At 46.1% G+C, this 18979-nt stretch overlaps 1 protein-coding gene across 7 annotated transcripts in view; it reads right to left on the bottom strand.

The window, feature by feature from the left end:
* The window catches only part of LOC137381500 (T-cell surface glycoprotein CD3 delta chain-like), a 145119-nt gene extending 144733 nt beyond the window's left edge, over window positions 1–386 (bottom strand). For 4 of the 7 annotated variants that reach the window (XM_068054189.1, XM_068054187.1, XM_068054184.1 and 1 more), the window contains exon 1: window positions 123–291. In XM_068054189.1, coding sequence (XP_067910290.1) covers window positions 123–177 — 55 coding nt within the window. In that variant the 5' untranslated portion in view covers window positions 178–291. The other 3 variants (XM_068054188.1, XM_068054186.1, XM_068054190.1) reach the window with 2 other exon arrangements.
* Window positions 387–18979: the final 18593 nt, after the last annotated feature.

Here is an 18979-nt window from a genome sequence, read left to right as displayed (position 1 = left end):
TTTTATTTCAGCCTTGTTGCTGATATGTTGAAGCTAATCACAAAAAAACAGCGCAGTTTGACAAATTTTGGCATAATTCTTTTTTCTAAATATCAACCTTTGCTGTAAAGTACTTCACTTACCGAAGAGCAGGATTGTCAAACTCGTGACAATTATGGGGAACTTTTGACATTGCATCTTTTGGAACCTTTTTGCAGAAATGAAAAAATGAACAAAACAATGTTAGTTTTTTTAAATACTGCTGAAACAATCTTCAACTAAGGAAGGCGAGTGAAATTTGACTAAAAACAGACTGACTATATTTTTCCAGTGGGTTGAGAAGGCGCTGTAACCACTGATTCTATCTGCTCAGATACAGATACAGGAAAGAGGCGGTTTTAATGATTCTTGTCTCTCCAAACGTCAGTCACTCGGAACCATTGTTGATTATTCTCAATAACCGATTCTCGACATCTCTCTCTGAAGAGGCAAAACTCTTTCCAATCTCCAGAAGCCGCCTTTAATTCACCAGAATTTTAATTTAAATATAGATATATAAAATATTGACCCTCAATCCAGAGGATTGGAGAACTGCTAACGTTTTACCTCTGTTTAAAAAGGGAACGAGGGAAAGACTGAATAATTACAGGTCAGTCAGTCTAACCTCAGTAGTGGACAAATTATTGGAATCTATTCTGAGAGACAGGATAAACAGTCACTTAAGAAGGCACAGGTTAATCAAGGATAGTCAGCATGGATTTGTTAAGGGAAGATCTTGTTTGACGAACATGATCGAAGTTTTTGAAGCAGTAACAAGGAAGATTGATGAGGGTCGTGCAGTTGATGTGGTCCACGTGGATTTTAGCAAGACTTTTTACAAGGTCTCACATGGCAGACTAGTTAAAAAAATAAAATCCCATGGGATCCAGGAAAATGCAGCAAGGTGGATACAAAATTGGCTCAGTGGCAGGAAACAAAGGATAATTGTTGGGTGTTTTAGCGACTGGAGGGCTGTTTCCAGTGGTGTTCCGCAGGGCTCAGTACTGGGTCCCTGCTTTTTATGGTGTATATTAACAATTTGGATGTAAATGTAGGGGGCATGATCAAGAAGTTTGCGGACGACACACAGCTTGACCGTGTTGTAGATAGTGAGGAGGATAACCAGGCTGCAGGAAGATATTGATGGCCTGGTGACTTGGGCAGCAAAGTGGCAAATGGAATTCAACTTGGAGAAGTGTGAGGTGATGCATTTGGGGAGGTCAAACAAGGCAAAGGAATACACAATTAATGGGAAAATACTGAGAAGTGTAGAGGAAGTGAGAGACCTTGGAGTGAATGTCCACAGATTCCTGAAGGTAGCAGGACAGGTCGATATGGTAGTTAAGAAGGCATATGGAATCCTTTCCTTTATTAGCCGAGGTACAGAATACAAAAGCAGGGAGGTTATGCTGGGAATGTATAACTCATTGGTTGGGCCACAACTTGAGTACTGTGTGCAGTTCTGGTCACCTCATTACAGAAAGGATGTAATTGCACTAGAGAGGGTTCAGAGGAGATTTACAAGGATGTTCCCAGGACTGGAAAAATGCAGCTATGAGGAAAGATTGGATAGGCTGGGATTGTTCTCCTTGGGACAGAGAAGGCTGAGGGGAGATCTGATTGGAATGTACAAAATTTTGAGGGGCCTGGATAGAGTGAAGGTGAAGGGTCTATTCACCTTAGCAGAGAGGTCAGTGACGAGGGGGCACAGATTTAAAGTGATTGGTAGAAAAATTAGAGGGGAGATGAAGAAACACCTTTTCACCCAGAGGGTGGTGATGGTCTGGAACTCAATGCCTGAAAGGGAGGCTGGCCATTTCAACACTCCCCCCTGCTCTCATGCCCACATCTCTGTCCTGGGCTCACTGCAGTGTTCCAGTGAACATTAGCACAAACTCGAGGAACAGCATCTCATTTACCGATTAGGCACACTACAGCCTGCAGGACTGAACATTGAGTTCAATAATTTCAGAGCATGATGGGCCCCCCATTTTATTTTTAGTTCATTTTTCTTTTTTTCTGCTTATTTTAATTTAGTTTGTTTCATCATTCATTTTTTTTTTACCATGTGCCTGCTCACTGTTTTTTTCATGTTTGTGCTTTGGGCCAGGGCTGTTCATTTTTCTGTCAATTAACACCATCTCTTCACTAACACTGTCTTTCAGCACACCATTAACATGCCTTTGCTCCATGACCTTCTGGTCAGGTTATTCTTTGTGACCCTGTGCTATCAACACCTTCTCTTTTTGTTATCTTTTGCCCCACCCCCACTTTATTTGCTTAAAACCTTTTACATTTCTAAGCTTTGCCAGTTCTGATGAAAGGTCACTGACCTGAAACGTTAACTCTGCTTCTCTCTCCACAGATGCTGAAAGACCTGGTAAGCATTTCCAGCATTTCTTGTTTTTATGCCTGAAAGGGTAGTTGAGGCAGAGACCCTCAACTCATTCAAAAGGAGTCTGGATGTGCACCTCAAGTGCCGTAATCTGCAGGGCTATGGACCAAATGCTGGAAGGTGAGATTAGATGGGTGGATAGTTTTTCGGCCGGCACAGACACGATGGGCCAAGTGGCCTCTTTCTGTGCCTTAAACTTGATATTCCGTCTCCTCAAAGAATGTTTGTGCCTTTTTAACATTTTTATTCCATGTGAGCACTTGGCCATGCATTGTGATCAAGTACCTAGCGTAGATGAGGTTTTAAATGATTACTTTTCATCTGTGTTCACTATGGAGAAGGATGATGTAGGTGTAGAGATCAGGGAGGGGGATTGTGATATACTTGAACAAATTAACATTGAAAGGGAGAAAATATTAGCTGTTTTAGCGGGCTTAAAAGTGGGTAAATTCCCCAGGCCCAGATGAGAGGTAGCCCAGGCTGTTATGTGAGGCAAGGGAGGAGATTAGCAGGGGCTCTGACACAAACTTTCAAATCCTCTCTGGCCACAGGAGAGGTACCAGAGGATTGGAGGACAGCGAATGTGGTACCATTATTCAAGAAGGGTAGCAGGGATAAACCAGGTAATTACAGGCCGGTGAGTCTAACATCAGTGGTTGAGAAACTATTGGAAAAAGTTCTGAGGGACAGGATTAATCTCCACTTGGAGAGAGAGGCAGGGATTAATCAGGGATAGTTAGCGTGGCTTTGTCAGGGGGAGATCATGTCTAACTAACTTGATTGAATTTTTCAAGTCATGTGTAGATGAGGGGAAGGCAGTTGATGTAGTATACATGGACTTTTGATAAGGTCCCGCATGGGAGATTGGTTAAGAAGGTAAGAGCCCATGGGATCCAGGGCAATTTGGCAAATTGGATCCAAAACTGGCTTAGTGGCAGGAGGCAGACATGAATATAAGAGGTATGATCAGTAAGTTCGCAGATGACACGAAAATTGGTGGTGTCGTAAATAGTGAGGAGGAAGTCCTTAGATTACAGGACAATATAGATGGGCTGGTAAGATGGGCAGAGCAGTGGCAAATGGAATTTAATCCTGAGAAGTGTGAGGTGATGCATTTTGGGAGGACTAACAAGGCAAGGGAATATACAATGGATGGTAGGATCCTAGGAAGTACAGAAAGTCAGAGGGACCTTGGTGTACTTATCCATAGATCACTGAAGGCAGCAGCACAGGTAGATAAGGTGGTTAGGAAGGCATATGGGATACTTGCCTTTATTAGCCGAGGCACAGAATATAAGAGCAGGGAGGTTATGATGGAGCTGTATAAAACACTAGTTAGGCCACAGCTGGAGTACTGTGTACAGTTCTGGGCACCACACTATAGGAAGGATGTGATTGCACTGGAGAGGGTGCAGAGGAGATTCACCAGGATGTTGCCTGGGCTGGAGCATTTCAGCTATGAAGAGAGACTGGATAGGCTAGGGTTGTTTTCCTTAGAGCAGAGAAGGCTGAGGGGGGACATGATTGAGGTATACAAAATTATGAGGGGCATTGATAGGGTAGATAGGAAGAAACTTTTTCCCTTAAAGGAGGGGTCAATAACCAGGGGGCATAGATTTAATGTAAGGGGCAGGAGGTTTAGAGGGGATTTCTGGAAAAAAAAAATTCACCCAGAGGGTGGTTGGAATCTGGAACGCACTGCCTGAAGCGGTTGTAGAGGCAGGAACCCTCACAACATTTAAAAAGTATTTAGATGAGCACTTGAAACACCATAGCATACAAGGCTACGGGCCAAGTGCAGGAAAATGGGATTAGAATAGATAGGTGCTTGATGGACGGCACAGACACGATGGGCCGAAGGTCCTGTTTCTGTGCTGTATATCTCTATGACAGAGCCCAACTACCATTAGCAGCCTCTGTGCTCACTCTGCTGGCCAAGTCTGGAGCTGCAGTGCCGAGGCACCCATGAAGGGACATACACCAGGGCCAGTGCATTAGACATCATCTTTAATTCTGCTTTCACACACACTAACACAACAGATTCAGTCAGGTTATATTGTGTTCACATGGTACTGCATACATTGATATTACACACATGTATTAAGTGAGTCAGTATCTCTACAGTCCTGGTTAAAAGTATTTACAGCAGAGAAACAGACCAGTCGGTCCAACGCGTCTATGCTGGTGTTTCTGAACCTCCTCCCACCCTCTTTCATCTCACCCTATCAGTATATCCTTCTATTTCTTTCTCCAGCTTCCCCTTAAGTGTATCGATACTATTTGCCTCAACCATTCCCTGTGGTAGCGAGTTCCACATTCTCCCCACACTCTGAGGAAAGAAGTGTCTTCTGTATTCCTCATTGGATTTATTTGTGATTATCTTATATTTATGACCCCCTAGGCCTCGTCTCCCCCTCAAGTGAAAACATCTTCTCTACGTCTACCCTATCAATCACCCCTCAGCCTTCTCTTTCTACTGAAAAGAGCTCCAGCCTCTTCAATCTTTCCTAATAGGTATAACCTGGCAGTTCTGGTATTATCCTTGTAAATCTTGTTTGCACCTTCCTCGGTGCCTCTCTATCCTTTTTTATAATATGGAGACCAGAACTGTTCACAGTGTGATCCAGATGGTGTTACCATGACACTGCCATCAGTCTCACAGGAAGTGCAGAGAAGAGCAACAAGGGTGAACCTTGTTATCAGAGCCGGTCAATAGACTTAGAATCATAGAAGGTTTAAGGCACAGAAAGAGGCCACTTGGCCCATCATGTCTGTACCAGCCGAAAAACAATCCACCTATTCTAATCCCACCTTCCAGCATTTGGTCCGAAGCCCTGCCGATTATGGTACTTGAGGTGCATATACAGACTCCTTTTGAATGAGTTGAGGGTTTCTGCCTCAACTACACTTTCAGGCAGTGAGTTCCAGACTCCCACTGCCCTCTGGGTGAAAAAGTGTTTCCTCATCTCCCCTCTAATTTTTCTACCAATCACTTTAAATTTATGCCCCCTAGTCACTGACCTCTCTGCTAAGGTGAATAGACCCTTCACCTCCACTCTATCCAGGCCCCTCAAAATTTTGTACATTTCAATCAGATCTCCCCTCAGCCTTCTCTGTTCCAAGGAGAACAACCCCAGCCTATCCAATCTTTCCTCATGGCTGCATTTTTCCAGTCCTGGCAACATCCTCGTAAATCTCCTCTGTACCCTCACTAGTGCAATTACATCCTTTCTGTAATGAGGTGAACAGAACTGTACACAGTACTCAAGTTGTGGCCTAACCAATGATTTATACAGTTCCAGCATAACCTCCCTGATCTTATATTCTATACCTCAGCTAATAAAGGAAAGGATTCCAAATGCCTTCTTAACCACCTTATCAACCTGTCCTGCTACCTTCAGGGATCTGTGGACATTCATTCCAAGGTCTCTCACTTCCTCTACACTTCTCAGTATTTTCCCATTAATCGTGTATTCCTTTGCCTTGTTTGAACTCCCCAAATGCATCACCTCACACTTCTCCAAGTTGAATTCCATTTGCCACTTTTCTTCCCATCTGACCAGACCATCAATATCTTCCTGCAGCCTACAGCTATCCTCCTCGCTATCTACAACACGGTCAATCTTTGTGTCTGAAAACTTCTTGATCATGCCCCCTACATTTACATCCAAATCGTTAATATTTATCTCAAAAAGCAGGGGACCCAGTACTGAGCCCTGCGGAACCCCACTGGAAACAGCCCTCCAGTCGCTAAAACACCCGTCAACAATTACCCTTTGTTTCCTGCCACTGAGCCAATTTTGTATCCACCTTGCTGCATTTCCCTGGATCCCATGGGATTTTATTTTTACAGCCAGTCTGCCATGTGAGACCTTTTCAAAAGTCTTGCTAAAATCCACGTAGACCACATCAACTGCACGACCCTCATCTCTCTTCCTTGTTACTTCTTCAAAAACTTCGATCATGTTCGTCAAACAAGATCTTCCCTTAACAAATCCATACTGACTATCCTTGATTAACCTGTGCCTTCTTAAGTGACAGTTTATCCTGTCTCTCAGAATAGATTCCAATAATTTGTCCACTACTGAGGTTAAACTGACTGACCTGTAATTATTCGGTCTATCCCTCGTTCCCTTTTTAAACAGAGGTACAATGTTAGCAATTCTCCAGTCCTTCGGCACCACACCTGTATCCAGTGAGGACTGGAAAATGGTGGTCTGCTATTTCCTCTCTTGCTTCTTCTAACAGCCCTGGATACATTTCATCTGGCCTTGGTGATTTATCAATTTCAAAGATGCTAATCCCATTAATACTTCCTCTCTCCCTATGTTTATCACATCCAATACTTCACACTCCTCTTCCTTAACTACAATATCTGCATCGTCCCCCTCTTTTGTGAAGACAGACGCAAAGTATTCATTAAGAACCATTCCAATATCTTCTGCTCCTTCACATAGGTTACCTTTTTGGTCTTTTAAGGGTCCTACTGTCTCCTTAGTTATCCTCTTACTCTTAATGTATTGATAAAACATCTTTGGGTTCACCTTGATTTTGCTTGCCAATATTCTTTCATGCCCTCTCTTTGCTTTCCTAATTTCCTTTTTGATTTCACCCCTCCATTTTCTCGACTCCTCTCGGCTTTCTGTAGTATTGAGTTCTCGGTGTCGGATATAAGCTTTCCTTTTCTGCCTTATCTTACCCTGTAAGCTCCTTAACATCCATGGGGCTCTAGATTTGGCCATCTCTCCCTTTCTCTTTGTGGGAACATGTTTACTCTGAACCCCTTGAATCTCCCCTTTGAATGCCTCCCACTGTTCTGACACTGATTTACCTTCAAGTAGCTGTTTCCAGTCCACTTTCACTAAATCACTCCTCAGTTTAGTAAAATTGGCCTTGACCCAATTGAGAACTCTAACTCCTGTTCTATCTCTGTTCTTTTCCATAATTATGTTAAAACTGACTGAATTATGATCACTTTCACCAAAATGCCCTCCCACTGCCACTCCTTCCACCTGCCCATCTATATAGAATCTACAGGCGTGACAGGGGAGGGGGTAAAAGAGGAGGTAGCATTGCACTGTTGGTCAAGGAGTCAATTACTGCAGTAAGGAGGGATGATAGGAACATAGGAAGATAGAAACAGGAGTAGGCCATTCAGCCCCTCGAGCCTGTCTTGCCATTCAATGAGATCATGGCTGATCTGCAGCCTAACTCCATATACCTGCCTTTGGCCCATATCCCTTAATATCTTTGCTTAACAAAAATCTATCTATCTCAGATTTAAAATCAACAACTGTTCTAGCTTCAACTGCTGTTTGTGGGAGAGAGTTCCAAACCTTTACCACCCTTTGTGTGAAGAAGTGCTTCCTAACATCTCTCCTGAATGGTCTGGCCCTAATTTTTAGACTATGCCCCCTAGTTTTAGAATCTCCAACCAGTGGAAACAGTTTATCTTTATCTAGCCTGTCTTTACCTGTTAATATCTTGAAGACTTCAATCAGATCACCCCTTAACCTTCTAAATTCTAGTGAAAACAAGCCTAATTTGTGTAATCTCTCCTCGTATGATATCTTAGCAGGTTCCTCAAATGAGGCCATATGGGTAGAACTTAAAAACAAAAAGGGGGCAATCACTTGGCTGGGAGTGGACTACAGGTCGCCAAACAGTCAGCAAGAGGAGCAGATATGTAGGCAAATCTCAGAGAGGTGTAAAAATAATAGGGTAATAATAGTAGGGGATTTCAACTTCCCCAATATTAACTGGGATAGTCTTAGTGCAAAAGGCTTAAAGGGGGCAGAATTCTTAAAATTCATCCAGGAGAGCTCTTTGAGTCAGTACGTAGAAAGTCCTACAAGAGAAGGGGCAGTACTGGAGTACTGTGTACAGTTCTGGTCACCACACTATAGGAAGGATGTGATTGCACTGGAGAGGGTGCAGAGGAGATTCACCAGGATGTTGCCTGGACTGGAGCATTTCAGCTATGAAGAGAGACTGGAAAGACTAGGGTTGTTTTCCTTAGAGCAGAGAAGGCTGAGGGGGGACATGATTGAGGTATACAAAATTATGAGGGGCATTGATAGGTTAGATAGGAAGAAACCTTTTCCCTTAGTGGAGGTGTCAATAACCAGGGGGCATAGATTTAAGGTAAGGGGCAGGAGGTTTAGAGGGGATTTGAGGAAAAAAGTTTTCACCCAGAGGGTGGTTGGAATCTGGAACACACTGCCTGAAGAGGTGGTAGAGGCAGGAACCCTCACAACATTTAAGAAGTATTTAGATGAGCACTTGAAACACCATAGCATACAAGGCTATGGGCCAAGTGCTGGAAAATGGGATTAGAATAGTTAGGTGCTTGATGGCTGGCACAGACACGATGGGCTGAAGGGCCTGTTTCTGTGCTGTATAACTCTCTGACTCTATTTCCTAAAACTAAGTCTAAAATTGTGCCCTCTCTTGTTGGACTTGCTGCATACTGGGCAAAAATGTTCTCCTGAATGCAACTCAAGAATTCTATTCCCTCAATTCCTTTCACACTAAAACTATCCGAGTTAATATTGGGGTAATTAAAATCCCTACTATTACTGCCCTGTTGTTCTTGCATTTCTCAAAGAGTTACCTACATATCTGCTCTTCTATCTCCCTCTGACTATTTGGGGGTCTATAGTACACTCCCAGCAGTGTGATTGTCCCTTTTTTGTTCCTTAGCCCAATCCATATTGTCTCATTTGATGAACCTTCCAACATATCATCCCTCCTCACAGCTGTAATAGCTTCTTTGACCAAAATCACCACTCCCCCTCCTTTCTTATCCCCCTCCCTATCGCATTCGAATACCCTGTAACCAGGAACGTTGAGCTGCCATTCCTGTCCCTCCTTAAGCCATGTTTCTGTTAGAACTCTTACTCTGTCTGTGTCCTCTTATACCTTCCTTCTCCCATCTACATAAATTACTATGGCCTCCCAACCTGGTGTCATCTGCAAACCTGCTCCAGTTATAAACTGATTGCACAAAGGAACATAACAGGAAGACCTGCGCAATGGGACAGCAGCCAACAGACAGTCGACATCAATGGCACCCAGATTGCCATCAGTGTCAGGAGTTGTAATTCACCCAAATTCACCCACAAACACTGAGCAATTCACCCACAAACCCTGGGGAATTCACCCACAAACCCTGGGTAATTCACCCACAAACCCTGAGAAATACACCCATAAACCCTGGGTAAAACTGCATAAGCAGCATGTGATAGACAGAGCTAAGCGATTCCATAACCAACGGATCAGATCTAAGCTCTGCAGTCCTGCCACATCCAGCCGTGAATGGTGGTGGACAATTAAACAACTAACTGGAGGAGGTGGCTCCACAAATATCCCCATCCTCAATGATTGGAGAGCCCAGCACATCAGTGGGAAAGATAAGGCCCGAGCATTTGCAACAATCTTCTGCCAGAAGTGCCGAGTTGATGATCCATCTCGGCCTCCTCCTGAAGTCCCCAGTGTTCCAGATGCCAGACTTCAGCCAATTCGATTCACTCCGTGTGATATCAAGAAATGACTGAAGGCACTGGATACTGCAAAGGCTATGGGCCCTGACAATATTCCGGCAATAGTACTGAAGACCTGTGCTCCAGAACTTGCTGCACCCCTAGCCAAGCTGTTCCAGTACAGCTACAACACTGGTATCTACCCAACAATGTGGAAAATTGCCCAGGTATGTCCTGTACACAGAAAACAGGACAAGTCCAACCCAGCCAATTACCGCCCCATCAGTCTACTCTCAATCATCAGTAAAGTGATGGAAGGTGTCATCAACAGTGCCATCAAGCAGCATTTGCTTAGCAATAACCTGCTCAGTGACGCTCAGTTTGGGTTCCGCCAGAGCCACTCAGCTCCTGACCTCATTACAGCTTTGGTTCAAACATGGACAAAAGAGCTGAACTCAAGAGATAAGAGCGACTGCTCTTGACATCAAGGCAGTCTTTGACCGAGTATGGCATCAAGGAGCCCGAGCAAAACTGAGGTCAATGGGAATCAGGGGGGAAACCTCCGCTGGCTGGAGTCATACCTAGCACCAAAGGAAGATGGTTGTGGTTGTTGGAGTTCCTCTGGGCAGTGTCCTGGGCCCAACCATCTTCAGCTGCTTCATCAATGAACTTCCTTCGAAGATAAGGTCAGAAGTGGGGATGTTCGCTGATGATTCCACAATGTTCAGCACCATTCGTGACTCCTCAGATACTGAAGCAGTCCGTGTAGAAATGCAGCAAGACCTGGACAATATCCAGGCTTGGGCTGAGAAGGGGTAAGTGACATTCACGCCACACAAGTGCCAGGCAATGACCATCTCCAACAAGAGAGAATCTAACCATCTCCCCTTGACATTCAATGGCATTACAATCACTGAATCCCCCACGATCAACATTCTAGGGGCTACCATTGACCAGAAACTGAACTGGAGTAGCCATATAAATACCATGGCTACAAGAGCAGGTCAGAGGCTAGGAATCCTGAGGTGAGTAACTCACTTCCTGACTCCCCAAAGCCTGTCCACCATCTACAAGGCACAAGTCAGGAGTGTGATGGAATACTCTCCACTTGCCTGGATGGGTGCAGCTCCAACAACACTCAAGAAACTCGACACGATCCAGGACAAAGCAGCCCGCTTGATTGGCACCCCATCTACAAACATTCACTCCCTCCAACACCGACGCACAGTGTCAGCAGTGTGTACCATCTACAAGATGCACTGCAGCAATGCACCAAGGCTCCTTAGACAGCACCTTCCAAACCCGCGACCTCTACCAACAAGAAGGGCAAGGGCAGCAAATGCATGGGAACATCACCACCTGCAAGTTCCCCTCCAAGTCACACACCATCCTGACTTGGAACTATATCACTGTTGCTTCATTGTCGCTGGGTCAAATTCCTGGAACTCCCTTCCTAATAGCACTGTGGGTGTACCTACCCCACATGGTCTGCAGCGGTTCAAGAAGGCAGCTCACCACCACCTTCTCAAGGGCAATTAGGGATGGGGAATAAATGCTGGCCTGGCCAGCGACGCCCACATACCATGAATGAATTAAAAAAAATTCACCCACAAACCCTGAGCAACTCACCCACAAACCATGGGTAATTCACCCACAAACCCTGAGCAATTCACCCACAAACCCTGAGCAATTCACCCACAAACCCTGGGTAATTCACCCACAAACCCTGAGCAATTCACCCACAAACCCTGAGCAATTCACCCACAAACCCTGGGTAATTCACCCACAAACCCTGAGCAATTCACCCACAAACCCTGGGTAATTCACCCACAAACCCTGGGTAATTCACCCACAAACCCTGAGCAATTCACCCACAAACCCTGAGAAATTCACCCACAAACCCTGAGCAATTCACCCACAAACCCTGAGAAATTCACCCACAAACCCTGAGCAATTCACCCACAAACCCTGAGAAATTCACACACAAACCCTGGGTAATTCACCCACAAACCCTGGGTAATTCACCCACAAACCCTGAGCAATTCACCCACAAACCCTGAGCAATTCACCCACAAACCCTGAGAAATTCACACACAAACCCTGAGCAATTCACCCACAAACCCTGGGCAATTCACCCACAAACCCTGAGAAATTCACACACAAACCCTGAGAAATTCACCCACAAACCCTGAGAAATTCACCCACAAACCCTGAGCAATTGACCCACAAACCCTGGGTAATTCACCCACAAACCCTGAGCAATTGACCCACAAACCCTGAGCAATTGACCCACAATCCCTGAGCAATTGACCCACAAACCCTGAGCAATTGACCCACAAACCCTGAGCAATTCACCCACAAACCCTGAGCAATTGACCCACAAACCCTGAGCAATTGACCCACAAACCCTGAGCAATTGACCCACAAACCCTGAGCAATTGACCCACAATCCCTGAGCAATTGACCCACAAACCCTGGGTAATTCACCCACAAACCCTGAGCAATTCACCCACAAACCCTGAGAAATTCACACACAAACCCTGAGAAATTCACACACAAACCATGAGCAATTGACCCACAGACCCTGAGCAATTGACCCACAATCCCTGAGCAATTGACCCACAAACCCTGGGTGATTCACCCTCAAACCCTGGGTAATTCACCCACAAACCCTGAGCAATTCACCCACAAACCCTGAGCAATTCACGCACAAACGCTGAGAAATTCACACACAAACCCTGAGAAATTCACACACAAACCCTGAGCAATTGACCCACAAACCCTGAGAAATTTACACACAATCCCTGGGTAATTCACCCACAAACCCTGAGAAATTCACCCACAAACCCTGAGAAATTCACCCACAAACCCTGGGTAATTCACCCACAAACCCTGGGTAATTCACCCAGAAACCCTGGGTAATTCACCCACAAACCCTGGGTAATTCACCCACAAACCCTAGGTGATTCACCCACAAACCCTGGGTAATTCACCCACAAACCCTGAGCAATTCACCGACAAACCCTGAGAAATTCACCCACAAACCCTGAGCAATTCACCCACAAACCCTGGGTAATTCACCCACAAACCCTGGGCAATTCACCCACAAACCCTGAGCAATTGACCCACAAACCCTGAGAAATTCACCCACAAACCCTGAGAAATTCATCCACAAACCCTGAGAAATTCACACACAAACCCTGGGCAATTCACCCACAAACCCTGAGAAATTCACCCACAAACCCTGAGAAATTCATCCACAAACCCTGAGAAATGCACACACAAACCCTGAGAAAGTCACCCACAAACCCTGAGCAATTCACCCACAAACCCTAAGAAATTCACACACAAACCCTGGGTAATTCACCCACAAACCCTGAGAAATTCACCCACAAATCCTGAGCAATTCACCCACAAACCCTAAGAAATTCACACACAAACCCTGGGTAATTCACCCACAAACCCTGAGCAATTGACCCACAAACCCTGAGCAATTGACCCACAAACCCTGGGTGATTCACCCACAAACCCTGGGTGATTCACCCACAAACACTGAGCAATTGACCCACAAACCCTGAGCAATTGACCCACAAACCCTGGGTGATTCACCCACAAACCCTGGGTGATTCACCCACAAACCCTAGGTGATTCACCCACAAACCCTGGGCAATTCACCCACAAACCCTGAGAAATTCACACACAAACCCTGAGAAATTCACCCACAAACCCTGAGAAATTCACCCACAAACCCTGAGCAATTGACCCACAAACCCTGGGTAATTCACCCACAAACCCTGAGCAATTGACCCACAAACCCTGAGCAATTGACCCACAATCCCTGAGCAATTGACCCACAAACCCTGAGCAATTGACCCACAAACCCTGAGCAATTCACCCACAAACCCTGAGCAATTGACCCACAAACCCTGAGCAATTGACCCACAAACCCTGAGCAATTGACCCACAATCCCTGAGCAATTGACCCACAAACCCTGGGTAATTCACCCACAAACCCTGAGCAATTCACCCACAAACCCTGAGCAATTCACGCACAAACCCTGAGAAATTCACACACAAACCCTGAGAAATTCACACACAAACCATGAGCAATTGACCCACAGACCCTGAGCAATTGACCCACAATCCCTGAGCAATTGACCCACAAACCCTGGGTGATTCACCCTCAAACCCTGGGTAATTCACCCACAAACCCTGAGCAATTCACCCACAAACCCTGAGCAATTCACGCACAAACGCTGAGAAATTCACACACAAACCCTGAGAAATTCACACACAAACCCTGAGCAATTGACCCACAAACCCTGAGAAATTCACACACAATCCCTGGGTAATTCACCCACAAACCCTGAGAAATTCACCCACAAACCCTGAGAAATTCACCCACAAACCCTGGGTAATTCACCCACAAACCCTGGGTAATTCACCCAGAAACCCTGGGTAATTCACCCACAAACCCTGGGTAATTCACCCACAAACCCTAGGTGATTCACCCACAAACCCTGGGTAATTCACCCACAAACCCTGAGCAATTCACCGACAAACCCTGAGAAATTCACCCACAAACCCTGAGCAATTCACCCACAAACCCTGGGTAATTCACCCACAAACCCTGGGCAATTCACCCACAAACCCTGAGCAATTGACCCACAAACCCTGAGAAATTCACCCACAAACCCTGAGAAATTCATCCACAAACCCTGAGAAATTCACACACAAACCCTGGGCAATTCACCCACAAACCCTGAGAAATTCACCCACAAACCCTGAGAAATTCATCCACAAACCCTGAGAAATGCACACACAAACCCTGAGAAAGTCACCCACAAACCCTGAGCAATTCACCCACAAACCCTAAGAAATTCACACACAAACCCTGGGTAATTCACCCACAAACCCTGAGAAATTCACCCACAAATCCTGAGCAATTCACCCACAAACCCTAAGAAATTCACACACAAACCCTGGGTAATTCACCCACAAACCCTGAGCAATTGACCCACAAACCCTGAGCAATTGACCCACAAACCCTGGGTGATTCACCCACAAACCCTGGGTGATTCACCCACAAACACTGAGCAATTGACCCACAAACCCTGAGCAATTGACCCACAAACCCTGGGTGATTCACCCACAAACCCTGGGTGATTCACCCACAAACCCTAGGTGATTCACCCACAAACCCTGGGTAATTCACCCACAAACCCTGAGCAATTCACCCACAAACCCTGAGCAATTCACCAACAAACCCTGAGCAATTCACGCACAAACCCTGAGAAATTCACACACAAACCCTGGGTAATTCACCCACAAACCCTGAGAAATTCACACACAAACCCTGGGTAATTCACACACAAACCCTGAGAAATTCACACACAATCCCTGGGTAATTCACCCACAAACCCTGAGCAATTCACCCACAAACCCTGGGTAATTCACCCACAAACCCTGAGCAATTCACCCACAAACCCTGGGTAATTCACCCACAAACCCTGAGAAATTCACCCACAAACCCTGGGCAATTCACCCACAAACCCTCGGTAATTCACCCACAAACCCAGAGCAATTCACGCACAAACCCTGAGCAATTCACCCACAAACCCTGAGAAATTCACCCACAAACCCTGAGCAATTCACCCACAAACCCTGAGCAATTGACCCACAAACCCTGGGCAATTCACCCACAAACCCTGAGCAATTCACCCACAAACCCTGAGCAATTGACCCACAAACCCTGGGCAATTCACCCACAAACCCTGAGCAATTCACCCACAAACCCTGAGAAATTCACCCACAAACCCTGAGCAATTCACCCACAAACCCTGAGCAATTGACCCACAAACCCTGGGTAATTCACCCACAAACCCTGGAAAATTCACCCACAAACCCTGAGCAATTGACCCACAAACCCTGAGCAATTCACCCACAAACCCTGAGAAATTCACCCACAAACCCAGAGAAATTCACACACAAACCCTGAGAAATTCACCCACAAACCCTGAGAAATTCACCCACAAACCCTGAGCAATTCACCCACAAACCCTGAGAAATTCACACACAAACCCTGGGTAATTCACCCACAAACCCTGGGTAATTCACCCACAAACCCTGAGCAATTCACCCACAAACCCTGAGAAATTCACCCACAAACCCTGGGCAATTCAAACACAGACCCTGAGCAATTGACCCACAAACCCTGAGCAATTGACCCCCAAACCCTGGGTGATTCACCCACAAACCCTGGGTAATTCACCCACAAACACTGAGCAATTCACCCTCAAACCCTGAGCAATTCACCCACAAACCCTGGGTAATTCACCCACAGACCCTGAGCAATTGACCCACAAACCCTGAGCAATTCACCCACAAACCCTGAGAAATTCACACACAAACCCTGGGTAATTCACCCACAAACCCTGGGTAATTCACCCACAAACCCTGAGCAATTCACCCACAGACCCTGAGAAATTCACCCACAAACCCTGGGCAATTCAAACACAGACCCTGAGCAATTGACCCACAAACCCTGAGCAATTGACCCACAAACCCTGGGTGATTCACCCACAAACCCTGGGCAATTCACCCACAAACACTGAGCAATTCACCCTCAAACCCTGAGCAATTCACCCACAAACCCTGGGTAATTCACCCACAGACCCTGAGCAATTGACCCACAAACCCTGGGCAATTCACCCACAAACACTGAGCAATTCACCATCAAACCCTGAGCAATTGACCCACAAACCCTGAGCAATTCACCCACAGACCCTGAGCAATTCACCCACAAACCCTGGGTAATTCACCCACAAACCCTGAGCAATTCACCCACAATCCCTGAGCAATTCACCCACAAACCCTGAGCAATTGACCCACAAACCCTGGGTAATTCACCCACAAACCCTGAGCAATTGACCCACAAACCCTGAGCAATTCACCCACAAACCCTGAGCAATTGACCCACAAACCCTGAGCAATTGACCCACAAACCCTGAGCAATTCACCCACAAACCCTGAGAAATTCACACACAAACCCTGGGTAATTCACCCACAAACCCTGAGCAATTGACCCACAAACCCTGAGCAATTGACCCACAAACCCTGAGCAATTCACCCACAAACCCTGAGAAATTCACACACAAACCCTGGGTAATTCACCCACAAACCCTGAGCAATTCACCCACAATCCCTGAGCAATTCACCCACAAACCCTGAGCAATTGACCCACAAACCCTGAGCAATTCACCCACAAACCCTGAGAAATTCATACACAAACCCTGGGTAATTCACCCACAAACCCTGAGCAATTCACCCACAAACCCTGAGCAATTCACCCACAAACCCTGAGAAATTCACCCACAAACCCTGGGAAATTCACACACAAACCCTGGGTAATTCACCCACAAACCCTGAGCAATTGACCCACAAACCCTGAGCAATTCACAGACAAACCCTGAGCAATTGACCCACAAACCCTGGGTAATTCACCCACAAACCCTGAGCAATTGACCCACAAACCCTGAGCAATTCACCCACAAACCCTGAGAAATTCACACACAAACCCTGGGTAATTCACCCACAAACCCTGAGCAATTCACCCACAAACCCTGAGAAATTCACCCACAAACCCTGGGAAATTCACACACAAACCCTGGGTAATTCACCCACAAACCCTGGGTAATTCACCCACAAACCCTGAGCAATTGACCCACAAACCCTGGGTAATTCACCCACAGACCCTGAGAAATTCACACACAAACCCTGAGCAATTCACCCACAAACCCTAAGAAATTCACACACAAACCCTGGGTAATTCACCCACAAACCCTGAGCAATTCACCCACAGACCCTGAGCAATTGACCCACAGACCCTGAGAAATTCACACACAAACCCTGAGAAATTCACCCACAAACCCTGGAAAATTCACCCACAAACCCTGAGTAATTGACCCACAAACCCTGAGAAATTCACCCACAAACCCTGGGTAATTCACCCACAAACCCTGAGCAATTCACCCACAAACCCTAAGAAATTCACACACAAACCCTGGGTAATTCACCCACAAACCCTGAGCAATTCACCCACAGACCCTGAGCAATTGACCCACAAACCCTGAGCAATTGACCCACAAACCCTGAGCAATTGACCCACAGACCCTGAGCAATTCACCCACAAACCCTGAGCAATTCACCCACAGACCCTGAGCAATTGACCCACAAACCCTGAGCAATTGACCCACAAACCCTGGGTAATTCACCCACAAACCCTGAGCAATTGACCCACAAACCCTGGGTAATTCACCCACAAACCCTGAGCAATTCACTCACAAACCCTGAGCAATTGACCCACAAACCCTGGGTAATTCACCCACAAACCCTGAGCAATTCACCCACAAACTCTGAGCAATTGACCCACAAACCCTGAGCAATTGACCCACAAACCCTGAGCAATTCACCCACAAACCCTGGGTAATTCACCCACAAACCCTGGGTAATTCACCCACAAACCCTGAGAAATTCACCCACAAACCCTGAGCAATTGACCCACAAACCCTGGGTAATTCACCCACAAACCCTGAGCAATTCACCCACAAACCCTGAGCAATTGACCCACAAACCCTGAGCAATTCACCCACAAACCCTGGGTAATTCACCCACAAACCCTGAGCAATTGACCCACAAACCCTGAGCAATTCACCCACAAACCCTGAGCAATTGACCCACAAACCCTGGGTAATTCACCCACAAACCCTGAGCAATTCACCCACAAACCCTGAGCAATTCACTCACAAACCCTGAGCAATTCACCCACAAACCCTGAGCAATTCACCCACAAACCCTGGGTAATTCACCCACAAACCCTGAGCAATTGACCCACAAACCCTGGGTAATTCACCCACAAACCCTGAGCAATTCACCCACAAACCCTGAGAAATTCACACACAAACCCTGAGAAATTCACACACAAACCCTGAGCAATTGACCCACAAACCCTGGGAAATTCACACACAAACCCTGAGAAATTCACACACAAACCCTGAGCAATTGACCCACAAACCCTGGGAAATTC

This window comes from Heterodontus francisci, chromosome 22 (genome assembly GCF_036365525.1).
Source record: "Heterodontus francisci isolate sHetFra1 chromosome 22, sHetFra1.hap1, whole genome shotgun sequence".
Taxonomy (NCBI): Eukaryota; Metazoa; Chordata; class Chondrichthyes; order Heterodontiformes; family Heterodontidae; genus Heterodontus; species Heterodontus francisci.
This window is presented reverse-complemented; position numbering and strand designations above follow the sequence as displayed.